This window comes from Sphaeramia orbicularis, unplaced genomic scaffold (assembly GCF_902148855.1).
Source record: "Sphaeramia orbicularis unplaced genomic scaffold, fSphaOr1.1, whole genome shotgun sequence".
NCBI lineage: Eukaryota > Metazoa > Chordata > Actinopteri > Kurtiformes > Apogonidae > Sphaeramia > Sphaeramia orbicularis.
Genome location: NW_021941573.1, coordinates 91,120 through 118,619, shown reverse-complemented (window position 1 = coordinate 118,619; position 27,500 = coordinate 91,120). Strand labels below are relative to the sequence as shown.

The following is a 27,500-nucleotide window of genomic DNA, read 5'->3' as shown; positions in this document are numbered from 1 at the left end:
CTACTGCACCTCCTACTGCACCTATGACTACTGCACCTCCTACTGCACCTATGACTACTGCACCTCCTACTAGTGCACCTCCTACTACTGCACCTACTACTACTCCACCTCCTACTACTGCACCTCCTACTACTGGTCCTCCTACTACTGCACCTATGACTACTGCACCTCCTACTACTGTACCTCCTACTACTGCACCTCCTACTACTGTTCCTCCTACTACTGCACCTACGACTACTGCACCTCCTACTACTCCACCTCCTACTACTGTTCCTCCTACTACTGCGCCTTCTACTACTCCACCTCCTACTACTGCACCTCCTACTACTGGTCCTCCTACTACTGCACCTATGACTACTGCACCTCCTACTACTGTACCTCCTACTACTGCACCTCCTACTACTGTTCCTCCTACTACTGCACCTACGACTACTGCACCTCCTACTACTCCACCTCCTACTACTGTTCCTCCTACTACTGCACCTCCTACTACTCCACCTCCTACTACTGGTCCTCCTACTACTGCACCTACGACTACTGCACCTCCTACTACTGTTCCTCCTACTACTGCACCTACGACTACTGCACCTCCTACTACTCCACCTCCTACTACTGTTCCTCCTACTACTGCGCCTTCTACTACGGTTCCTCCTACTACTGCACCTACGACTACTGCTCCTTCTACTACTGCTCCTCCTTCTCCTCCTCCTCTCCTCCTCCTCTTCCTCCTCTTCTTCCTCTTCCTCCTCCTCTTCTTCCTCCTCTTCCTCTTCCTCCTCCTCTTCTTCCTCCTCCTCCTCCTCCTCCTCTTCTTCCTCCTCTTCTTCCTCCTCCTCCTCCTCCTCCTCCACCTCTCTCTGCCCCTCCCCCGTCCTTTCATTCATACTAAATGTAGGTCATCTCCAGGGGCGGAGCTAAACACAAGAGGATTATAAAGATGACATTTAGAGGAAAAGGGGGAGGGGCAGGGGAGGGGGAGGGGGAGGGGTTGATCTGATCTGAATCCTACTCATGTTCATATGAGAACAGATGGAGGAGCATAGAACCTACTGGTAGAACCTGCTGTTCTTACAGTTCCACGTACATTAAAGGGAACTGGAAACAGGATCCAAGGCCCATTTAGGGCAAATGGGTTGTGCTCTGAAAGGGTTCTATGTGACCTCTGACCTGAGAACTCAAAGGGTTCTATGTGTTCTCTTGTCTTTGTATTTTAATGGATTCTTCATTGTGTTCTGCTTGGTTCTGCTCTGTTTGTTTTGAACTCGTCTCTTGTCTTTTTAAAAGTTGATCTCTTCACTCAGAATAAACTGGATTCTGTTCAAAGTTTCTCCAGTTTTCGTTTGACCCTGTTGAGTTTTGGGTCCAGAAAAAAAAACTTCAGTTTTGTCTGAATTTAGAAGGAAACGACCAAGTTCAAATGACCATATACGGTCAGCTAACATAGTGGTTCCAGTTTAGAACCCTGTGGAACACCAGGGTTCACCTCTTGTTGGATCCAGGGTTCAGTGTAAATGTACAAATTTGGACGTTTGCGTCTGAGACAAACTGAAAGACTTTATTCACTTCTACCTCTGGACACTGTCCTGACTGAAGAACCCTCTGTCTCCACCCGTCCTTGTCTGTCTCCACCCTTTCCTGCCTGTCTAACCCCCTCTGTCCTGGTCTGTCTCCACCCGTCCCTGCCTGTCTAACCCCCTCTGTCCTGGTCTGTTTCCACCCGTCCCTGCCTGTCTAACCCCCTCTGTCCTGGTCTGTCTCCACCCGTCCTGGTATGTCTCCACCCGTCCTTGTCTGTCTCCACCCATCCTCATCTGTCTCTACCCATTCCTGCCTGTCTAACCCCCTCTGTCCTGGTCTGTCTCCACCCGTCCTCGTCCGTCTCCACCCATCCTCGTTTGTCTCCACCCATCCTGGTCTGTCTCCACCCGTCCCGCTCTGTCTCCACCCGTCCTGCTCTATCTCCACCCGTCCTTCCAGGGCTCATCCTGCTCTTCTACCTGTTCTTCTACCTCTTCCTGGCTGGAATGTTCGCTCTCACCATGTACATCATGCTGTTGACTCTGGACGACTACAAACCCACCTGGCAGGACCGTCTGGAGACCCCAGGTAACCCGAACCCTAACCCTAACCCCAACCCTGGTGAGGCTAACCCTAACCCTAACCCAGGTGAGACTAACCCTAACCCTAACCCAGGTGAGACTAACCCTAACCCTAACCCAGGTGAGACTAACCCTAACCCTAACCCAGGTGAGACTAACCCTAACCCCAACCCAGGTGAGACTAACCCTAACCCTAACCCAGGTGAGACTAACCCTAACCCAGGTGAGACTAACCCTAACCCAGGTGAGACTAATCCTAACCCTAACCCAGGTGAGACTAACCCTAACCCAGGTGAGACTAACCCTAACCCAGGTGTGACTAATCTTAACCCAGGTGAGACTAATCCTAACCCTAACCCAGGTGAGACTAACCCTAACCCAGGTGAGACTAACCCTAACCCAGGTGTGACTAATCCTAACCCTAACCCCGGTGAGACTAACCCTAACCCAGGTGAGACTAATCCTAACCCTAACCCCGGTGAGACTAACCCTAACCCAGGTGACACTAATCCTAACCCGGGTGAGACTAATCCTAACCCTAACCCAGGTGAGACTAACTCTAAGCCTAACCCAGGTGAGACTAATCCTAACCCTAACCCAGGTGAGACTAACCCTAAGCCTAACCCAGGTGAGACTAACCCTAAGCCTAACCCAGGTGAGACTAACCCTAACCCAGGTGAGACTAACCTTAACCCTAACCCAGGTGAGACTAACCCTAACCCAGGTGAGACTAACCCTAACCCAGGTGAGACTAACCCTAACCCAGGTGAGACTAATCCTAACCCTAACCCCGGTGAGACTAACCCTAACCCTGGTGAGACTAACCCTAACCCAGGTGAGACTAATCCTAACCCGGGTGAGACTAACCCTAACCCTAACCCAGGTGAGACTAACCCTAACCCAGGTGAGACTAACCTTAACCCTAACCCAGGTGAGACTAATCCTAACCCAGGTGAGACTAACCCTAACCCTAAGCCTAACTCAGGTGAGACTAACCCTAACCCTAACCCAGGTGAGACTAACCCTAACCCTAACCCAGGTGAGACTAACCTTAACCCTAACCCAGGTGAGACTAACCTTAACCCTAACCCAGGTGAGACTAATCCTAACCCAGGTGAGACTAACCCTAAGCCTAACCCAGGTGAGACTAACCCTAACCCAGGTGAGACTAACCCTAACCCAGGTGAGACTAACCCTAACCCAGGTGTGACTAATCCTAACCCAGGTGAGACTAATCCTAACCCTAACCCAGGTGAGACTAACCCTAACCCAGGTGAGACTAACCCTAACCCAGGTGTGACTAATCCTAACCCTAACCCCGGTGAGACTAACCCTAACCCAGGTGAGACTAATCCTAACCCGGGTGAGACTAATCCTAACCCTAACCCAGGTGAGACTAACTCTAAGCCTAACCCAGGTGAGACTAATCCTAACCCAGGTGAGACTAACCTTAACCCTAACCCAGGTGAGACTAACCTTAACCCTAACCCAGGTGAGACTAACCCTAACCCAGGTGAGACTCCCACCAAAACACTGTCTCCACTGTTCAACCAGTGACTGATGTCCACACCCTAACGAGTGGGCGGGGTTTGTTTTCAGGCATGATGATTCGTCCAAAGGGCGATCAGCTGGAAATCTCCTTCTCCGTCTCCGACACTGAGAGCTGGGACGGCTTCGTGTCCAACCTCAACAACTTCCTGTCCCGTAAGAGAGAAGCAAGAACTGAGCAGAGAAACAGATGACCTCTGACCTGAAGGGTCAAACAGATGACCTCTGACCTGAAGGGTCAAAGGTCATCAGATATCCATGTGATAAACAGATGACCTCTGATCTGAAGGGTCAAAGGTCATCAGATATCCATGTGATAAACAGATGACCTCTGATCTGAAGGGTCAAAGGTCATCAGATATCCATGTGATAAACAGATGACCTCTGATCTGAAGGGTCAAAGGTCATCAGATATCCATGTGATAAACAGATGACCTCTGATCTGAAGGGTCAAAGGTCATCTGATGATGTAATAATCAGCTGACCTTTGACCTGCAGGGTCAAGGGTCAGCTCATATCCATGTGATAATCAGTTGACCTTTGGCCTTTCTTTGTGTCTTCAGCGTACAATGACAGTTTCCAGGTTCAGACCAACGATAACTGTCCACCAGACCAATACTTTATACAGGAGGACAGTGGAGAGGTATGAGCTGTCTGTCTGCACACCTGTCTGTCTGCACACCTGTCTGTCTGTACACCTGTCTGTCTGCACACCTGTCTGTCTACACACCTGTCTGTCTACACACCTGTCTGTCTGCACACCTGTCTGTCTGCACACCTGTCTGTCTACACACCTGTCTGTCTGTACACCTGTCTGTCTACACACCTGTCTGTCTGCACACCTGTCTGTCTGTACACCTGTCTGTCTGTACACCTGTCTGTCTGCACACCTGTCTGTCTGCACACCTGTCTGTCTATACACCTGTCTGTCTACACACCTGTCTGTCTGTACACCTGTCTGTCTGCACACCTGTCTGTCTACACACCTGTCTGTCTGTACACCTGTCTGTCTGCACACCTGTCTGTCTACACACCTGTCTGTCTGTACACCTGTCTGTCTGCACACCTGTCTGTACACCTGTCTGTCTGCACACCTGTCTGCACACCTGTCTGTCTGTACACCTGTCTGTACACCTGTCTGTCTGTACACCTGTCTGTACACCTGTCTGTCTGCACACCTGTCTGTACACCTGTCTGTCCACCTGTCTGTCTGTACACCTGTCTGTCCACCTGTCTGTCTGTACACCTGTCTGCACACCTGTCTGTCTGCACACTTGTCTGTCCACCTGTCTGTCTGTACACCTGTCTGTCCACCTGTCTGTCTGTCTCTGTCGGTCTGTCTGTCTGTCTGTGACTGTCTGTCTGTCTGTGTCAACACCCATCTGTCTCTAAGGTCAGAGTCTAAACCCTAACCCTAACCCTAGTAGTGGAATTGATATTCAGTCCTCATCTGTCCTGCCTCACTCTCCACCTGTCTGCCTCTCAGGGTTAGGGTTAGAGTTACTCATCTATCCTGTCTCCCTCTCCACCTGTCTCACTCTCCACCTGTCTCCCTCTCAGGTTCGGAACAACCCAAAGCGTTCTTGTCAGTTCAATCGGACCACGCTGGAGGACTGTTCTGGACTTCTGGACCGTTTCTATGGTTACAGCAGAGGACAGCCATGCATCCTCATCAAACTGAACCGGGTATGTAGGGTTAGGGTTAGACCAGGGTTAGGGTTAGACCAGGGTCAGGGTTAGACCAGGGTTAGGGTTAGACCAGGGTTAGGGTTAGACCAGGGTCAGGGTTAGACCAGGGTTAGGGTTAGACCAGGGTTAGGGTGTTTACCTTCCACATGTCAAAGAATCAACACATTTCATTTCAATAACTATCTGACATCCCACACTGAGGATCCCTAACCCTGGTCTAACCCTAACCATGGTCTAACCCTGGTCTATCACTAACCCTGGTCTAACCCTAACCATGGTCTAACCCTGGTCTATCACTAACCCTGGTCTAACCCTAACCATGGTCTAACCCTGGTCTAACACTAACCCTGGTCTAACCCTAACCATGGTCTAACCCTGGTGTAACACTAACCCTGGTCTAACCCTAACCATGGTCTAACCCTGGTCTATCACTAACCCTGGTCTAACCCTAACCCTGGTCTAACCCTAACCCTGATCTAACCCTAACCCTGATCTAACCCTAACCCTGGTCTAACCCTAACCTTGGTCTAACCCTAACCCTAACCCTGGTCTAACCCTAAACCTGGTCTAACCCTAACCCTGGTCAAACCCTAACCTTGGTCTAACCCTAACCCTAACCCTGGTCTAACCCTTACCCTAACCCCTGGTCTAACCCTAACCTCTGGTCTAACACTAACCCTAACCCTGATCTAACCCTAACCCTGGTCTAACCCTAACCCTAACCCTGGTCTAACCCTAACCCTGGTCTAACCCTAACCTCTGGTCTAACACTAACCCTGATCTAACCCTAACCCTGGTCTAACCCTAACCCTAACCCTGATCTAACCCTAACCCTGGTCTAACCTTAAGCCTATCCCTGGTCTAACCCTAACCCTGGTCTAACCCTAACACCTGGTCTAACCCTAACCCTGGTCTAACCCTAACCCCTGATCTAACCCTAACCTTAGTCCATCTCAGTCCTAGACTAACCTGTCTCCTTCTGCAGGTCATCGGCATGTTACCAGGAAAGGACCGACAGTCCCCATACGTGACCTGTGGAGCCAAGGTCTGAACCACCTGTCTGTCTGAACCTGTCTGTCTAAAACCACCTGTCTGTCTGAAACCACCTGTCTTTCATTCTGAACCTGTCTTTCTGAACCACCTGTCTGTCTGAACCTGTCTGTCTAAAACCACCTGTCTGTCTGAAACCACCTGTCTTTCATTCTGAACCTGTCTTTCTGAACCTACCTGTCTGTCTGAAACCACCTGTCTGTCTGAAACCACCTGTCTGTCTGAACCTGTCTGTCTGTCCGAAACCACCTGTCTGTCTGAACCTGTCTGTCTGAAATCACCTGTCTGTCTGTCTGTCTTAAACCACCTGTCTGTCTGTCTTAAACCACCTGTCTGTCTGAACCTGTCTGTGTGTCTGTCTGAAACCACCTGTCTGTCTGAACCTGTCTGTGTGTCTGTCTGAAACCACCTGTCTGTCTGAACCTGTCTGTCCTCAGAAATACAAAGTGGGACCAGATGAGTGGGTAAGACCTGAGTCCTTTTAGACCTGTAGGACAGTAGAAGGTACTAGAACCTGAGTCTGTGGGTTAGACCTGTAGGACAGTAGAAGGTACTAGAACCTGAGTCTGTGGGTTAGACCTGTAGGACAGTAGAAGGTACTAGAACCTGAGTCTGTGGGTTAGACCTGTGGGACAGTAGAAGGTACTAGAACCTGAGTCTGTGGGTTAGACCTGTGGGACAGTAGAAGGTACTAGAACCTGAGTTTGTGGGTTAGACCTGTAGGACAGTAGAAGGTACTAGAACCTGAGTCTGTGGGTTAGACCTGTAGGACAGTAGAAGGTACTAGAACCTGAGTCTGTGGGTTAGACCTGTGGGACAGTAGAGGGTACTAGAACCTGAGTCTGTGGGTTAGACCTGTAGGACAGTAGAAGGTACTAGAACCTGAGTCTGTGGGTTAGACCTGTAGGACAGTAGAAGGTACTAGAACCTGAGTCTGTGGGTTAGACCTGTAGGACAGTAGAAGGTACTAGAACCTGAGTCTGTGGGTTAGACCTGTAGGACAGTAGAAGGTACTAGAACCTGAGTCTGTGGGTTAGACCTGTAGGACAGTAGAAGGTACTAGAACCTGAGTCTGTGGGTTAGACCTGTAGGACAGTAGAAGGTACTAGAACCTGAGTCTGTGGGTTAGACCTGTAGGACAGTAGAAGGTACTAGAACCTGAGTCTGTGGGTTAGACCTGTAGGACAGTAGAAGGTACTAGAACTGAGTCTGTGGGTTAGACCTGTAGGACAGTAGAAGGTACTAGAACCTGAGTCTGTGGGTTAGACCTGTAGGACAGTAGAAGGTACTAGAACCTGAGTCTGTGGGTTAGACCTGTGGGACAGTAGAAGGTACTAGAACCTGAGTCTGTGGGTTAGACCTGTGGGACAGTAGAAGGTACTAGAACCTGAGTCTGTGGGTTAGACCTGTGGGACAGTAGAAGGTACTAGAACCTGAGTCTGTGGGTTAGACCTGTGGGACAGTAGAAGGTACTAGAACCTGAGTCTGTGGGTTAGACCTGTAGGACAGTAGAAGGTACTAGAACCTGAGTCTGTGGGTTAGACCTGTGGGACAGTAGAAGGTACTAGAACCTGAGTCTGTGGGTTAGACCTGTAGGACAGTAGAAGGTACTAGAACCTGAGTCTGTGGGTTAGACCTGTAGGACAGTAGAAGGTACTAGAACCTGAGTCTGTGGGTTAGACCTGTAGGACAGTAGAAGGTACTAGAACCTGAGTCTGTGGGTTAGACCTGTAGGACAGTAGAAGGTACTAGAACCTGAGTCTGTGGGTTAGACCTGTAGGACAGTAGAAGGTACTAGAACCTGAGTCTGTGGGTTAGACCTGTAGGACAGTAGAAGGTACTAGAACCTGAGTCTGTGGGTTAGACCTGTAGGACAGTAGAAGGTACTAGAACCTGAGTCTGTGGGTTAGACCTGTGGGACAGTAGAAGGTACTAGAACCTGAGTCTGTGGGTTAGACCTGTAGGACAGTAGAAGGTACTAGAACCTGAGTCTGTGTTCTATTCTATTCTATTCTATTGTAACTCTCTTCTATATTCTATATTTCTACAGAGGGAGGACTCTGATAAAATTGGACCTGTTGTTTATTTTCCTCCAAATGGAACCTTCAACCTGATGTATTATCCATACTATGGCAAGAAAGCACAGGTAACCAGCACACACAGACACCTGAACGCACCACCAACCAACAACACAGACACCTGAACGCACCATGAACTAATGATACAGACACCTGAATGCACCATGAACTAACGACAGACACCTGAACGCACCATGAACTAATGACACAGACACCTGAACGCACCACCAACCGACAACACAGACACCTGAACGCACCACCAACCGACAACACAGACACCTGAACACACCACCAACTGACAACACAGACACCTGAACGCACCATGAATTAACGACACAGACACCTGAACGCACCATGAACTAATGACACAGACACCTGAACGCACCACCAACTGACAACACAGACACCTGAATGCACCATGAACTAATGACACAGACACCTGAACGCACCATGAACTAACGGCACAGACACCTGAATGCACCATGAACACATCATGAACTAACAACACAGACACCTGAATGCACCATGAACTAATGACAACACAGACACCTGAATGCACCATGAACTAACAACACAGACACCTGAATGCACCATGAACTAACAACAGACACCTGAACACACCATGAACTAATGACAACATAGACACCTGAACGCACCATGAACTAACAACACAGACACCTGAATGCACCATGAACTAACAACACAGACTCCTGAATGCACCATGAACTAATGACAGACACCTGAACACACCATGATCTAATGACAGACACCTGAACGTACCATGATCTAATGACAAACAGACACCTGAAGGCACCATGATCTAATGACAAACAGACACCTGAAGGCACCATGATCTAATGACAAACAGACACCTGAACGTACCATGATCTAATGACAAACAGACACCTGAACGCACCATGAACTAATGACAAACAGACACCTGAACACACCATGAACTAATGACAAAGACACCTGAACGCACCATGAACTAACGACACAGACACCTGAATGTCACTGTGAGGGTATGAGCCAAATTTGATGAATGTTGGCTTCTAGGGGGCGCTGCAAATAAGTGAAATTTGTATCTCTTAAACGGCTAAACCAATTTCTATGAAATGTGGTGAGTATGATGTGGGGTCACTCCTGAGACCAGCTGTAAAGTTTAGTAATGATTGATCAACGTGAGTGTAATCTATTCCAACTAATCCCAGTCCCACACATTCCTCCTTCCACTCTACTGGTGCATTTGTCCCATTCCAGTGAATACAGCGGCTCAGACGGTGGAATACTAACTCCAACTGTAAACCCTTATGAACGGGGCCCAGCCTCCACCAGCTCAGCCCCAGACCCACGTCCTTCGGGGACGACTTCCGTGGGCTCTGTGGGGCCTGGGGTCCGAGTGGGCGGGGAGGCTTGGCCCCCGTTCATAACTGCTCGCAGTTCTTCTTCTTCTTCTTCTTCTTCTTCTGTGTTTTCCATCATCTTTTCTTCTTCTTCTTGTTTTCCTTCATCTTTTCTTCTTTTTCTTCTTCTGTGTTTTCCTTCATCTTTTCTTCTCATCTTTTCTTCTTCTTCTCTTTTTGTTTTGCAGGTGAACTACACTCAGCCTCTGGTTGCTGTCAAGTTCCTGAACGCCTCATTGAACACAGATATCAACATTGAGTGTAAAATCAACTCTAACACACTTGAAGCCGGCAGCGAGAGGGACAAGTTCGCAGGACGGGTTTCCTTCAAACTGCGGATCAACGAAAAATAAACATGAAACTCAAATTCAGTATATGAAACAAATACATTCAACATTCAACATATTCAATACATTCAATACATTCAACACATTCAATACATTCAATACATTCAACACATTCAATACATTCAACACATTTAATACATTCAATACATTCAACACATTTAATACATTCAATACATTCAACACATTCAATACATTCAACACATTCAACACATTTAATACATTCAGTACTTTCAACACATTCAATACATTCAACACATTCAACACATTCAATACATTCAACATAGTAATGAGCCACAGGTTAAAGCTGCACTATCTGATTTATTTAAAGGAGAGTTAGGGTTAGAAACAGGGTTAGGGTTAGGAAGAGGGTTAGGGTTAGGAACAGGGTTAGGGTTAGAAACAGGGTTAGGGTTAGGAACAGGGTTAGGGTTAGAAACAGGGTTAGGGTTAGGAAGAGGGTTAGGGTTAGGGTTAGGAAGAGGGTTAGGGTTAGAAACAGGGTTAGGGTTAGGAAGAGGGTTAGGGTTAGGAACAGGGTTAGGGTTAGGAAGAGGGTTAGGGTTAGGAACAGGGTTAGGGTTAGGAACAGGGTTAGGGTGCGTTCACTGAATGCTGTAAAGTTTCTTTGTCATGTATATTTTTTGTTGTGAGAGCAGCTTTAACCGACCAATCAGCATGCACACACACTGTGATGTCACTGCCACCTGATCTATGTCAACATATCGATCAATGGATCTGCACCGACCAATCAGCAGAGGTGTTTATGAATCATCCTTTAGTCAGCTGACCCATTTTTATTTATTTATTTATTTATTTATTTATTTAGTGACCTGTTTATGTGTTTGTTTGTTTGTTTGTATTATTGTATTCTTGCTGATTGGTTTTCTAAACTATTTTTCAAAACAATGAAGTGACTGAAAAAGTACAAATTAAAGCAAATGAAGAATTCAGGAATGGAGGAGAAGCAACACAGGAGGACTGGAACTGAAGTCCAGGACCAGAAGGGTTAGGGTTAGGAACAGGGTTAGGGTTAGGAACAGGAAGGAAAATGAAGACACGTTCCAAAACTAGGACTGAAATGTCAAATGAGACCAAGTTGAAGCTTGGACCAGTCACAGGATCACAGACACGCCCCCATCATGTGATCAGACTGATGCCAAACGCACACTCAGCTGTCATTGAATCTATATAACCATGGCGACGGCATTGAATCTACGTAACCATGGCGACAGCATTGAATCTATGTAACCATGGCGACAGCATTGAATCTACGTAACCGTGGCCATGGCATTGTTATTCTACTCGTCCCACTTTGATATGTTTTTTTCCTTTTGTTTTCGCAGCCACTGGAGCAGTAGTTTAGTTTAGTTTAGTTTAGTTTAGTTTAGTTTAGATTAGTTTAGTTTAGTTTAGTTTAGTTAGTTGAGTTAGTTGAGTTAGTTTGGTTCGTCAGTTTAGACCAAAGTTACTCTTAATGGTTAGTTGGTGGTTGCCACGGTAACTGGGTAGAACGTTGTTAGTTTTTGTTTACATGTTTGTTTTTGTTTTGTTTACTCTCTTGGGGTTCAGCATGACAACAGTGTTACCATGACAACCACACACAGTTGTCACCTGTCAATCACTCTGTCGTGCCACGTGGAAACACCCACCTGCCCCGCCCACCTGCTTGTCCTCCCTTCAGTTAGACAGTGAACCAATCAGATGCTCCCGCTGTTTGACGTCATGTTGTTTGTGGTTGATTCTTTCCTGCCTGAAAATGTCCTCGTTTCAACAGATTAAAAAAGAAAAGTCAGTGTTTGTCGTCTGGTGGTTTTATTTTCACTGAAGAGTTCAAATGTGGGAAAGATAAAAAGATTTTAAAAAAACACCAATAATGGAGAAAACAGGGTTAAAGGGGTAGAGGTAGAGGTAGAGGGGTAGGGTAGGAGTAGAGGCTGTTGTGGGTTCATCTTCCACAGTGATGGTCAGACCTACAGGACAGAGGTCCTCCACCTGGAGAACTGGTACCAGCAGAAGAACCACCTGGAGAACTGCTACCAGCAGAAGAACCACCTGGAGAACTGCTACCAGCAGAAGAACCACCTGGAGAACTGGTACCAGCAGAAGAACCACCTGCAGAACTGGTACCAGCAAAAGAACCACCTAGAAAACTGGTACCAGCAGAAGAACCACCTGCAGAACTGGTACCAGCAGAAGAACCACCTGCAGAACTGGTACCAGCAGAAGAACCTCCTGTTGAACGTCAGTAAAACTAAAGAACTGACTGGATTTGAGCAGAAACAGCAGAGGATCTTCAATCCACTGAGCACCAGTCTGAGGTGGAAACAGATGACCATGTGACAGACTTCTACCACCTCAGACTCCTGACAGACTTCTACCACCTCAGACACCTGACAGACTTCTACCACCTCAGACTCCTGACAGACTTCTACCACCTCAGACTTCTACCACCTCAGACACCTGACAGACTTCTACCACCTCAGACTTCTACCACCTCAGACACCTGACAGACTTCTACCACCTCAGACACCTGACAGACTTCTACCACCTCAGACTTCTACCACCTCAGACTCCTGACAGACTTCTACCACCTCAGACACCTGACAGACTTCTACCACCTCAGACACCTGACAGACTTCTACCACCTCAGACTCCTGACAGACTTCTACCACCTCAGACTTCTACCACCTCAGACTCCTGACAGACTTCTACCACCTCAGACACCTGACAGACTTCTACCACCTCAGACTCCTGACAGACTTCTACCACCTCAGACACCTGACAGACTTCTACCACCTCAGACTCCTGACAGACTTCTACCACCTCAGACTTCTACCACCTCAGACACCTGACAGACTTCTACCACCTCAGACTTCTACCACCTCAGACACCTGACAGACTTCTACCACCTCAGACACCTGACAGACTTCTACCACCTCAGACTTCTACCACCTCAGACTCCTGACAGACTTCTACCACCTCAGACACCTGACAGACTTCTACCACCTCAGACACCTGACAGACTTCTACCACCTCAGACTCCTGACAGACTTCTACCACCTCAGACTTCTACCACCTCAGACTCCTGACAGACTTCTACCACCTCAGACACCTGACAGACTTCTACCACCTCAGACTCCTGACAGACTTCTACCACCTCAGACACCTGACAGACTTCTACCACCTCAGACTCCTGACAGACTTCTACCACCTCAGACACCTGACAGACTTCTACCACCTCAGACACCTGACAGACTTCTACCACCTCAGACTCCTGACAGACTTCTACCACCTCAGACTTCTACCACCTCAGACTCCTGACAGACTTCTACCACCTCAGACTTCTACCACCTCAGACACCTGACAGACTTCTACCACCTCAGACTCCTGACAGACTTCTACCACCTCAGACACCTGACAGACTTCTACCACCTCAGACACCTGACAGACTTCTACCACCTCAGACTCCTGACAGACTTCTACCACCTCAGACTCCTGACAGACTTCTACCACCTCAGACTTCTACCACCTCAGACACCTGACAGACTTCTACCACCTCAGACTTCTACCACCTCAGACTCCTGACAGACTTCTACCACCTCAGACTTCTACCACCTCAGACACCTGACAGACTTCTACCACCTCAGACTTCTACCACCTCAGACACCTGACAGACTTCTACCACCTCAGACACCTGACAGACTTCTACCACCTCAGACACCTGACAGACTTCTACCACCTCAGACTCCTGACAGACTTCTACCACCTCAGACTTCTACCACCTCAGACTCCTGACAGACTTCTACCACCTCAGACTTCTACCACCTCAGACACCTGACAGACTTCTACCACCTCAGACTTCTACCACCTCAGACTCCTGACAGACTTCTACCACCTCAGACTTCTACCACCTCAGACTCCTGACAGACTTCTACCACCTCAGACTTCTACCACCTCAGACACCTGACAGACTTCTACCACCTCAGACTTCTACCACCTCAGACACCTGACAGACTTCTACCACCTCAGACACCTGACAGACTTCTACCACCTCAGACTTCTACCACCTCAGACACCTGACAGACTTCTACCACCTCAGACTTCTACCACCTCAGACTCCTGACAGACTTCCAGCTCTTGTTAACAGTGTCAGGAACTTTGACACCTGCACCACTAAGACCATCTTGTGGAGCATCAACATCTGGATGGGCAGTTGGACCAAATGGGACTTCTGTGCCCTCCAAAGGGTGGTCCGTTCAGCTGAGATGACCATTAGATCCACCCTAACCCTAAGTCTAACCCTCTGGTGGTCTAACCCTGACCCTAATCCTAACCTCAGATAAGACCCTAACCCTCTGGTGGTCTAACCCTAACCCTAAGCCTCTGGTGGTCTAACCCTGACCCTAATCCTAACCTCAGATAAGACCCTAACCCTCTGGTGGTCTAACCCTAACCCTAAGCCTCTGGTGGTCTAACCCTGACTCTCTGGTGGTCTAACCCTAACCCTAACCCTCTGGTGGTCTAACCCTGACTCTCTGGTGGTCTAACCCTGACCCTAACCCTCTGGTGGTCTAACCCTGACCCTAACCTGGTGTAAATGCTCTGGAATGTTCAGTCAAACCTGGACTTCCACTCTTGAACTCATACCACATCCAGGTTCTTCCAGTTCCAGTTCTGACGTCATGTACCAATGGCGCCCCGCCCAAGGATGTGGGGTTTATGATGATTGTTTATTAAAACAAAGTATTGATTTGACATTATTTCTCTGTAAATGTTCTTTATAATCAGCTGTTCTAGTGTATTTCTAGTTTTACTGATATTATTTCTCTGTAAATGTTCTTTATAATCAGCTGTTCTAGTGTATTTCTAGTTTTACTGATATTATTTCTCTGTAAATGTTCTTTATAATCAGCTGTTCTAGCGCATTTCTAGTTTTACTGATATTATTTTTCTGTAAATGTTCTTTATAATCAGCTGTTCTAGCGCATTTCTAGTTTTACTGATATTATTTCTCTGTAAATGTTCTTTATAATCAGCTGTTCTAGCGCATTTCTAGTTTTACTGATATTATTTCTCTGTAAATGTTCTTTATAATCAGCTGTTCTAGCGTATTTCTAGTTTTACTGATATTATTTCTCTGTAAATGTTCTTTATAATCAGCTGTTCTGGCGTATTTCTAGTTTTACTGATATTATTTCTCTGTAAATGTTCTTTATAATCAGCTGTTCTAGCGCATTTCTAGTTTTACTGATATTATTTCTCTGTAAATGTTCTTTATAATCAGCTGTTCTGGCGTATTTCTAGTTTTACTGATATTATTTCTCTGTAAATGTTCTTTATAATCAGCTGTTCTAGCGTATTTCTAGTTTTACTGATATTATTTCTCTGTAAATGTTCTTTATAATCAGCTGTTCTAGCGCATTTCTAGTTTTACTGATATTATTTCTCTGTAAATGTTCTTTATAATCAGCTGTTCTGGCGTATTTCTAGTTTTACTGATATTATTTCTCTGTAAATGTTCTTTATAATCAGCTGTTCTGGTGTATTTCTAGTTTTACTGATATTATTTCTCTGTAAATGTTCTTTATAATCAGCTGTTCTAGTGTATTTCTAGTTTTACTGATATTATTTCTCTGTAAATGTTCTTTATAATCAGCTGTTCTGGCGTATTTCTAGTTTTACTGATATTATTTCTCTGTAAATGTTCTTTATAATCAGCTGTTCTAGTGTATTTCTAGTTTTACTGATATTATTTCTCTGTAAATGTTCTTTATAATCAGCTGTTCTAGTGTATTTCTAGTTTTCAGTTTAATGACTGACAGATTAAATGTAAACAGCTGCTCTGTCCTTATTTTTTACTCCTCTGTTTCCCTCAAATAAGCAAAGAACAAACACCTCTAGGATAGAAATTTCTATAAATGAACAGAACATACGGTCCACCATGCTGGTTTGTTTACATTTAACTCCCACAATTCCTTGCGCTCAGACAATTTGGTGTGACTTGCCTGGAACGTTTCAAAGTCGTGAGTCGTGGTTTGAAGTTGTGATTTACGGGCTCAAAAAACGGCCCTGAATGCAGCATTGATGACAGGTCTGTGAAAACATTTGTCCTTTCTCGTGTGCCGTCCTTCCCCGTCATGCCCATGCGCAGTGACAGCAACCGTTGAACGTTGGATCCGCGTGAAGTAAGACAGACGAAGAAAATCAAACGGGACGAAATCAAAGAATTTCAAGAGAAGAACGTAAACGAATACCGGAGGTTTGAGAGGCGATTTACCGGGAGTCTGACCGAGGAGGATGGAGCAGCTGGAGCCGAAGAGGATGGAGCAGCTGGAGCGGTAAGAACCGACACTGAGACCCGGAGAACAGCGGACAGAAGCTAATGAGGCTAACAGCTAATGACTGAACCAATACAACAGCTAATGAGGCTAACAGCTAATGACTGAACCAATACAACAGCTAATGAGGCTAACAGCTAACACTGACAGAACCAATACAAAAACTAATGAGGCTAACAGCTAACACTGACACAACCAATACAACAGCTAATGAGGCTAACAGCTAACACTGACAGAACCAATACAAAAACTAATGAGGCTAACAGCTAACACTGACACAACCAATACAACAGCTAATGAGGCTAACAGCTAACACTGACAGAACCAATACAAAAACTAATGAGGCTAACAGCTAACACTGACACAACCAATACAACAGCTAATGAGGCTAACAGCTAATGACTGAACCAATACAACAGCTAATGAGGCTAACAGCTAACACTGACAGAACCAATACAAAAACTAATGAGGCTAACAGCTAACACTGACAGAACCAATACAAAAACTAATGAGGCTAACAGCTAACACTGACACAACCAATACAACAGCTAATGAGGCTAACAGCTAATACTGACACAACCAATACAACAGCTAATGAGGCTAACAGCTAACACTGACAGAACCAATACAACAGCTAATAAGGCTAACAGCTAATGACTGAACCAATACAAGAGCTAATGATACTAACACTGACACAGCCAATACAAGAGCTAATAATGCTAACAGCTAACACTGACAGAACCAACACAACAGCTAATGAGGCTAACAACTAACACTGACACAACCAATACAACAGCTAATGAGGCTAACAACTAACACTGACACAACCAATACAACAGCTAATGAGGCTAACAGCTAATGACTGAACCAATACAACAGCTAATGAGGCTAACAGCTAACACTGACAGAACCAATACAAAAACTAATGAGGCTAACAGCTAACACTGACAGAACCAATACAAAAACTAATGAGGCTAACAGCTAACACTGACACAACCAATACAACAGCTAATGAGGCTAACAGCTAATACTGACACAACCAATACAACAGCTAATGAGGCTAACAGCTAACACTGACAGAACCAATACAACAGCTAATAAGGCTAACAGCTAATGACTGAACCAATACAAGAGCTAATGATACTAACACTGACACAGCCAATACAAGAGCTAATAATGCTAACAGCTAACACTGACAGAACCAACACAACAGCTAATGAGGCTAACAACTAACACTGACACAACCAATACAACAGCTAATGAGGCTAACAACTAACACTGACACAACCAATACAAGAGCTAATGATTGACAGTGGTCAGTCACAGGTGGACATTCACAGACAGACTGGTGGACAGTGGTCAGTCACAGGTAGACGTGGACATTCACAGACAGACTGGTGGACATTGGTCAGTCACAGGTGGACATTCATAGACAGACTGGTGGACATTGGTCAGTCACAGGTGGACATTCACAGACAGACTGGTGGACATTGGTCAGTCACAGGTGGACATTCACAGACAGACTGGTGGACATTGGTCAGTCACAGGTGGACATTCATAGACAGACTGGTGGACATTGGTCAGTCACAGGTGGACATTCACAGACAGACTGGTGGACATTGGTCAGTCACAGGTGGACATTCATAGACAGACTGGTGGACATTGGTCAGTCACAGGTGGACATTCACAGACAGACTGGTGGACATTGGTCAGTCACAGGTGGACATTCATAGACAGACTTGTCTAATGGTCCTGTCTGTAATGGACGTTCTGTGTCTGATGTTTGATCACTGGATGGAACTATGGTCTAATGGTACCACGAGTGGAATGAGACTAGTGTGTGTATAAAAACTGTGTGTGATGTGTGTGTGTCGTGTGTGTGTAAAGTGTGCTTTTCTGTGTTTCAGTCTGAAAGATGAAGAGAAGCAGGAGGAGGGGCAGTGTCTCCATGACAACAGCGATGGGACCAACAACAACAACAACAACAACCGCCCCAAGGTGATGTCCACCACTACACTGGACTAGTATTAAATGAGTAGGGGTCAGAGGTCACACTGGACTAGTGTTAAATGAGTAGGGGTCAGAGGTCACACTGGACTAGTGTTAAATGAGTAGGGGTCAGAGGTCACACTGGACTAGTGTTAAATGAGTAGGGGTCAGGGGTCTCACTGGACTAGTGTAAATGAGTAGGGGTCAGGGGTCTCACTGGACTAGTGTAAATGAGTAGGGGTCAGGGGTCTCACTGGACTAGTGTAAATGAGTAGGGGTCAGGGGTCTCACTGGACTAATATTAAATGAGTAGGGGTCAGAGGTCACACCTGACTAGTGTTAAATGAGTAGGGGTCAGGGGTCTCATTGGACAAGTGTTAAATGAGTAGGGGTCAGTGGTCACACTGGACTAGTGTTAAATGAGAAGGGGTCAGTGTTAAATGAGTAGGGGTCAGTGGTCACACTGGACTAGTGTTAAATGAGAAGGGGTCAGTGTTAAATGAGTAGGGGTAAGGGGTCACACTGGAATAGTATTAAATGAGTAGGGGGCAGAGGTCACACTGGACTAGTGTTAAATGAGTAGGGGTCACTGGTCACATTGGACTAGTGTTAAATGAGGAGGGGTCAGAGCTCACACTGGGCTAGTATTAAATGAGTAGGGGTCAGAGGTCACAATGGACTAGTGTTAAATGAGTATGGGTCAGTGGTCACACTGGACTAGTGTTAAGTGAGTATGGGTCAGTGGTCACCCTGGACTAGTGTTAAATGAGTAGGGTCAGGGGTCAGTGTTAAAGGAGTAGGGGTCAGGGGTCAGTGTTAAATGAGTAGGGGTCAGTGTTAAAGGAATAGGGGTCAGTGGTCAGTGTGAAATGAGTAGGGGTCAGGAGTCAGTGTTAAAGGAATAGGGGTCAGTGGTCAGTGTTAAATGAGTAGGGGTCAGTGTTAAATGAATAGGGGTCAGTGTTAAATGAGTAGTGGTCAGTGTTAAATGAATAGGGGTCAGTATTAAATGAGCAGGGGTCAGTGGAACAGTTGTGAGTTTATGAATGACAGGATTTCAGTCAGACTGACCAAAACTGTAACCATGGAAACCACAAAGAAAACTATTACTGTCCCCTGTCTGTCCCCCCCCTTCTGTCACCTGTCTGTCTGCCTCTCACCTGTCTGCCTGTCACCTGTCTCCCCTCACCTGTCTGTCTGCCTCTCACCTGTCTGCCTGTCACCTGTCTCCCCTCACCTGTCTGTCTGCCTCTCACCTGTCTGTCTGTCTCACCTGTCTCCCCTCACCTGTCTGTCTGTCTCACCTGTCTCCCCTCACCTGTCTGTCTGTCTCACCTGTCTCTCTGTCTCACCTGTCTGTCTGTCTTTCACCTGTCTGTCTCTCTGTCTCACCTGTCTGTCTCTCACCTGTCTGTCTGTCTCACCTGTCTGTCTCTCACCTGTCTGTCTGTCTTTCATCTGTCTGTGTCTCTGTCTCACCTGTCTGTCTCTCACCTGTCTGTCTGTCTTTCACCTGTCTGTGTGTCCAGACGGTGTGTCCAGGTGCAGGTGAACATCCTCTTCAGTATAACTACACTTTCTGGTACAGTAGACGAACCCCCAGTCGACCGGCCAGTTCGCAGACGTACGAACAGAACATCCGACAGATCGGCACCGTGGCCTCGGTATGAACACACGATGTCACCTGTGCAGGTGTGCACGTCAGGTGGTCTGGTGTCACCTGTGCAGGTCCAGGTGGTCTGCTGTCTTTAGTGTGTGTGTGTGTGTGTGTGTGTGTGTGTGTTCTTTCAGGTGGAACAGTTCTGGAAGTTCTACAGTCATCTGGTTCGACCAGGAGACCTGAGTGGACACAGTGACTTCCACCTGTTTAAAGAAGGAATCAAACCCATGTGGGAGGTACAACCATGCACCTTTAGACTAACACCTACACACCTTTAAACTAACACCTACACACCTTTAAACAAACTCTAACTGCACACCTTTAAACTAACAACCATGCACCTTTAAACTAACAACTCTGCACCTTTGAACTAACCCCAACTACACACCTTTAAACTAACCCTAACTGCACACCTTTAAACTAACAACCACACACCTTTGAACTAACCCCAACTACACACCTTTAAGCTAACCCTAACTACACACCTTTAAAGGTCCCGTATTATGCTATTTTTCAGTCTCGTCATATAGGTCTCAGAAGCCCAAAAACATAGTATTTAAGTTTGTTCGCCCCAAAATCATCCTTTGTTCGGAGTTTCAGCGGTCGAAAAAGTCCCTCTCACCAGCCCTCCTCAGGACAGGCTGTTTCTGGGCCTGCTTCCGGGTACGCAAATGAACGCATCTGTCCACGCCCACTCCCCCTCCCCTCTCTGGGAGAGGACATGGCTTCCGCTAGCGGTACTACGCGCTAATGTTGACTGAAGCCATGGCTCTCTCGTCTACAATACACATGTCTCAGACAGAACGTCTTTCCAAACACTGGCTTTCTTTGCCTTGAGGCGTGATTGAGCCCCGACGGAAAACGGCGGTGTTGTGTCGGGTTCGTGGACCTGACACGGAAAGACGCCTGCCGCCACTAATGCAGGCAGCTACTAACAAGCCTGATGCTAACTATACTGATGCTAACCACAAAAGGCCCGTGTTCACAGTAGTTCTGTTCAATGTCTCTGGATATTATCAGCTCTTGCATGTTAACGGGGACGCAAACGTTAGCAGCAGTAACCGAGCTATGTTAGCTGCCATGCTAACGTTAGACGTACACATCAACACCCACCAGCTTATCCGTAATGTAGGGTTATGCAGTAAAGATACAAATGATCAGAACTTACATCTCCCACACTTGTACTTGGGTCACGAAGCGTTGGTACTGCGTCCTTCTTGATTCGGAGTCTTTGTGCTAAGCCGGAGCTGTATGGGCCCATGTTAAAAAACACTCGTCCGTGAAATGTCGGGCACACACATACAAGCGTTTGGGAATGTTGTTTGGTCCATGACCATCACAGATAGAATCCACACACTTTTTACGGAGAGGCTCGGAAGTGGGGAGCAGAAATAAACTTTGGTGTTGGTGTGTGCAGCCAACAACACCACAACTTGTGTGTCTCGCCTTCGCCATGTTTGTTGTCCAAGAGGTACTATGCCAGGGCGGGGCTCACTTTGCCAGGGTGGGGGCACAGTCAGGGGGAGGAGTTAAATCCGCTTATGTCGTCATAAACGGAGCCAACTCAAACTCGCCCGTTTGAGCATTTTGACAAACTGTGATGTAGCAAGGCAGGAGGAAACAGACAGTTTTCAAATTCCAACCTCATAATGAGGCTACTGCAACACACACTACTGTAAGAAAACTGTCACAAAGTCAGATTTGCATAATACGGGACCTTTAAACTAACACCTACACACCTTTAAACTAACCCTAACTACACACCTTTAAACTAACCCTAACTACACACCTTTAAACTAACCCTAACTACACACCTTTAAACTAACCCTAACTACACACCTTTAAACTAACCCTAACCCTACACACCTTTAAACTAACCCATAACCCTACACACCTTTAAACTAACTCTAACTGCACACATTTAAACTAAGTCTAACTGCACACTTTTAAACTAACCCTAACTACACACCTTTAAACTAACCCTAACTACACACTTTTAAACTAACCCTAACTACACACCTTTAAACTAACAACCACACACCTTTGAACTAACCCCAACTACACACCTTTAAACTAACTCTAACTGCACACCTTTAAACTAACCCTAACTACACACCTTTAAACTAACCCTAACTACACACCTTCATTCTCTTCTTTCCATTCTAAACAGTCTTTATGGACACTCCAACTATTTTTGAAATCTCCTTTGGTGTGACGAGTGCATTCAGCAAATCACACACTCTTTGACGTTTGCTTTCCTGATTACTCATATGGGCAAAAGTTTGTGAAAAGGTATGGATAATAGTGTTAGGTATGATTATGACATCAGTATATGTTTGGGTTCAAAACAACTGACGTAGTGCCTGCTGAGAAAAAACAACTAAATGTTCATTGTACATTTTGCTTCCCCACCCTGTGTATGTATATATATATATGTCACAGTAGAGATTGAAATCCGGTAGGATTCGTAATCCCACTAGGACAGATAGGAATTTTAGTGTGTCCAAGACAAACTCAAATTCCTGTCTGTCCTAGTATGATTACAAATCCTACTAGGACGGATTGAAATTTTTGTTTGTCCTAGGACAAACTGAAATCCTACAAGAAATTAGGATCTGAAGATTGGAATTCCAATCAATTTTGAAGTTAGCTGTAGACTAACATTAGTGTCACTATTGAGTAGTATGTAGCACATTTAAGCATTAGAAAAATAACTGACAAAACCTCTGTAGTATTACTTGTTTGAAATTTTGAAGTTAGTACTATAGACTAAGGTTATTGTCACTTAACTAACACTAAGACAGTGACAGGCATCAGTCGTGTGTGCGTGGACCACGAAATATGAGTGATCCACATGTGGTTCTACTTAAATATGAGTGATCCACATGCGGTTCTATTTAAATATGAGTGATCCACATATGGTTCTATTTAAATATGAGTGATCCACATGTGGTTCTATTTGAATATGAGTGATCAACATGCGGTTCTATTTAAATATGAGTGATCCACATGCGGTTCTATTTGAATATGAGTGATCAACATGCGGTTCTATTTAAATATGAGTGATCCCCATGTGGTTCTATTTGAATATGAGTGATCAACATGCGGTTCTATTTGAATATGAGTGATCAACATGCGGTTCTATTTAAATATGAGTGATCCCCATGTGGTTCTATTTGAAAATGAGTGATCCACATGCGGTTCTATTTGAATATGAGTGATCCACATGCGGTTCTATTTAAATATGAGTGATCCCCATGCGGTTCTATTTAAATATGAGTGATCCACATGCGGTTCTATTTGAATATGAGTGATCCACATGCGGTTCTATTTAAATATGAGTGATCAACATGCGGTTCTATTTAAATATGAGTGATCCACATGCGGTTCTATTTAAATATGAGTGATCCCCATGCGGTTCTATTTGAATATGAGTGATCAACATGCGGTTCTATTTGAATATGAGTGATCCACATGCGGTTCTATTTAAATATGAGTGATCCCCATGCGGTTCTATTTAAATATGAGTGATCCACATGCGGTTCTATTTGAATATGAGTGATCCCCATGCGGTTCTATTTAAATATGAGTGATCCACATGCGGTTCTATTTAAATATGAGTGATCAACATGTGGTTCTATTTGAATATGAGTGATCCACATGCGGTTCTATTTAAATATGAGTGATCCACGTGCGGTTCTATGTAAATATGAGTGATCCACATGTGGTTCTATTTAAATGGGTGATCCACATGCAGTTCTATTTGAATATGAGTGATCCACATGCGGTTCTATTTAAATATGAGTGATCCCCATGCGGTTCTATTTAAATATGAGTGATCCACATACGGTTCTATTTAAATATGAGTGATCCACATGTGGTTCTATTTGAATATGAGTGATCAACATGCGGTTCTATTTAAATATGAGTGATCCACATGCGGTTCTATTTGAATATGAGTGATCAACATGCGGTTCTATTTAAATGAGTGATCCCCATGTGGTTCTATTTGAATATGAGTGATCAACATGCGGTTCTGTTTGAATATGAGTGATCAACATGCGGTTCTATTTAAATATGAGTGATCCCCATGTGGTTCTATTTGAATATGAGTGATCAACATGCGGTTCTATTTGAATATGAGTGATCCACATGCGGTTCTATTTGAATATGAGTGATCCCCATGCGGTTCTATTTAAATATGAGTGATCCACATGCGGTTCTATTTAAATATGAGTGATCAACATGCGGTTCTATTTGAATATGAGTGATCAACATGCGGTTCTATTTAAATATGAGTGATCCCCATGCGGTTCTATTTGAATATGAGTGATCAACATGCGGTTCTATTTGAATATGAGTGATCCACATGCGGTTCTATTTAAATATGAGTGATCCCCATGCGGTTCTATTTAAATATGAGTGATCCCCATGCGGTTCTATTTGAATATGAGTGATCCCCATGCGGTTCTATTTAAATATGAGTGATCCACATGCGGTTTTATTTAAATATGAGTGATCAACATGCGGTTCTATTTGAATATGAGTGATCCACATGCGGTTCTATTTAAATATGAGTGATCCACGTGCGGTTCTGTGTAAATGTGAGTGATCAACGTGTGGTTCTATTTGAATATGAGTGATCCCCATGCGGTTCTATTTAAATATGAGTGATCCACATGGGGTTCTATTTAAATATGAGTGATCCCCATGTGGTTCTATTTGAATATGAGTGATCAACATGCGGTTCTATTTGAATATGAGTGATCAATATGTGGTTCTATTTGAAAATGAGTGATCCACATGTGGTTCTATTTGAATATGAGTGATCCACGTGCGGTTCTATTTGAATATGAGTGATCCACATGCGGTTCTATTTAAATATGAGTGATCCCCATGCGGTTCTATTTGAATATGAGTGATCCACATGCGGTTCTATTTGAATATGAGTGATCTACATGCGGTTCTATTTAAATATGAGTGATCCACATGGGGTTCTATTTAAATATGAGTGATCCCCATGTGGTTCTATTTGAATATGAGTGATCAACATGCGGTTCTATTTGAATATGAGTGATCAATGTGTGGTTCTATTTGAAAATGAGTGATCCACATGTGGTTCTATTAGAATATGAGTGATCCACATGCGGTTCTATTTAAATATGAGTGATCAACGTGTGGTTCTATTTAAATATGAGTGATCCCCATGTGGTTCTATTTGAATATGAGTGATCAACATGCGGTTCTATTTGAATATGAGTGATCAATGTGTGGTTCTATTTGAAAATGAGTGATCCACATGCGGTTCTATTTAAATATGAGTGATCCCCATGCGGTTCTATTTGAATATGAGTGATCTACATGCGGTTCTATTTAAATATGAGTGATCCACATGGGGTTCTATTTAAATATGAGTGATCCCCATGCGGTTCTATTTGAATATGAGTGATCTACATGCGGTTCTATTTAAATATGAGTGATCCCCATGTGGTTCTATTTGAATATGAGTGATCAACATGTGGTTCTATTTAAATATGAGTGATCCACATGCGGTTCTTTTTTAATATGAGTGATCCCCATGGAGTTCTATTTAAATATGAGTGATCCACGTGGTTCTATTTGAATCACAGGATCCATGTGTGAAACCACGGCTTATATTTCTGTAAATTCTGTGGGTTCATGAACAGATTTAATGTCCGTGGTAATGACACAGACTTCTGTGAAAGACCGCTGTCACAGATAGGAGGAGGAGCCTACGGTAGATCGGAGGCACGAGAAAGATTAAAGTGATTTTACGATTTCTCTTTTGTAAAAATTGTCCTAATTTAAAAATCTGATTTCAATTTAAATTGATTAATCGTGCAGCCCTACTACACACCTTTAAACTATCCCTTACCCTACACACCTTTAAACTAACCCTAACTACACACCTTTAAACTAACCCTAACTACACACCTTTAAACTAACCCTAACTACACACCTTTAAACTAACCCTAACTACACACCTTTAAACTAACCCATAACCCTACACACCTTTAAACTAACCCTAACTACACACCTTTAAACTAACCCTAACTACACACCTTTAAACTAACCCTAACTACACACCTTTAAACTAACCCATAACCCTACACACCTTTAAACTAACCCATAACCCTACACACCTTTAAACTAACCCTAACTACACACCTTTAAACTAACCCTAACTACACACCTTTAAACTAACCCTAACTACACACCTTTAAACTAACCCATAACCCTACACACCTTTAAACTAACCCTAACTACACACCTTTAAACTAACCCTAACTACACACCTTTAAACTAACCCTAACTACACACCTTTAAACTAACCCATAACCCTACACACCTTTAAACTAACCCATAACCCTACACACCTTTAAACTAACCCATAACCCTACACACCTTTAAACTAACCCTAACTACACACCTTTAAATTAACCCTAACTACACACCTTTAAACTAACCCATAACCCTACACACCTTTAAACTAACCCATAACCCTACACACCTTTAAACTAACCCATAACCCTACACACCTTTAAACTAACCCATAACCCTACACACCTTTAAACTAACCCATAACCCTACACACCTTTAAACTAACCCATAACCCTACACACCTTTAAACTAACCCATAACCCTACACACCTTTAAACTAACCCTAACTACACACCTTTAAACTAACCCTAACTACACACCTTTAAACTAACCCTAACCCTGCACACCCTTAAACTAACCCTAACTACACACCTTTAAACTAACCCTAACTACACACCTTTAAACTAACCCTGACTACACACCTTTAAACTAACCCTGACTACACACCTTTAAACTAACCCTGACTACACACCTTTAAACTAACCCTAACTACACACCTTTAAACTAACCCTGACTACACACCTTTAAACTAACCCTAACCCTACGCACCTTTAAACTAACCCTAACTACACGCCTTTAAACTACCCCATAACCCTACACACCTTTAAACTAACCCTAATCCTCCACACCTTTAAACTAACCCTAGCTATACACCTTTAAACTAACCCTAACCCTAACTACACACCTTTAAACTAACCCTAATTACACACCTTTGAACTAGCCCTAACTACACACCTTTAAACTGACTCTAACTACACACCTTTAAACTAACCCTAATCCTCCACACCTTTAAACTAATCCTAACCCTATACACCTTTAAACTTACCCAAACTACACACCTTTTAACTAACCCATAACCCTACACACCTTTAAACTAACCCTAACTACACACCTTTA

The 27,500-nt window shown here is 44.7% G+C and overlaps 2 protein-coding genes across 4 annotated transcripts in view; both read left to right on the top strand.

Moving 5' to 3' along the window:
- LOC115416205 (sodium/potassium-transporting ATPase subunit beta-2-like) overlaps window positions 1–10,235 on the top strand; it is a 13,913-nt gene extending 3,678 nt beyond the window's left edge. The window contains exons 2-9 of one of the 2 annotated variants that reach the window (XM_030129936.1): window positions 1,978–2,106; window positions 3,699–3,803; window positions 4,211–4,290; window positions 5,208–5,333; window positions 6,322–6,381; window positions 6,824–6,850; window positions 8,437–8,532; window positions 10,056–10,235. In XM_030129936.1, the coding sequence (XP_029985796.1) occupies window positions 1,978–2,106; window positions 3,699–3,803; window positions 4,211–4,290; window positions 5,208–5,333; window positions 6,322–6,381; window positions 6,824–6,850; window positions 8,437–8,532; window positions 10,056–10,220 (788 nt within the window). In that variant the 3' untranslated portion in view covers window positions 10,221–10,235. The remainder of the gene's footprint in view (window positions 1–1,977; window positions 2,107–3,698; window positions 3,804–4,210; window positions 4,291–5,207; window positions 5,334–6,321; window positions 6,382–6,823; window positions 6,851–8,436; window positions 8,533–10,055) is intronic. The other variant, XM_030129937.1, reaches the window with a different exon arrangement.
- A 6,123-nt stretch (window positions 10,236–16,358) lies between these two features.
- LOC115416206 (eukaryotic translation initiation factor 4E type 2-like) lies at window positions 16,359–20,494 on the top strand. Of its 2 annotated transcripts, none has more exons than XM_030129939.1 (4): window positions 16,359–16,527; window positions 18,459–18,550; window positions 20,071–20,205; window positions 20,333–20,494. In XM_030129939.1, the coding sequence occupies exons 1-4, from the start codon at window positions 16,512–16,514 to the stop codon at window positions 20,477–20,479; spliced, it is 390 nt and encodes a 129-aa protein (XP_029985799.1). In that variant the 5' UTR covers window positions 16,359–16,511; the 3' UTR covers window positions 20,480–20,494. The 2 variants fall into 2 exon arrangements, with proteins under 2 accessions (XP_029985799.1, XP_029985798.1); XM_030129938.1 differs by having other exon boundaries at window positions 16,359–16,552; window positions 18,460–18,550.
- The last annotated feature ends 7,006 nt before the right edge of the window (window positions 20,495–27,500 follow it).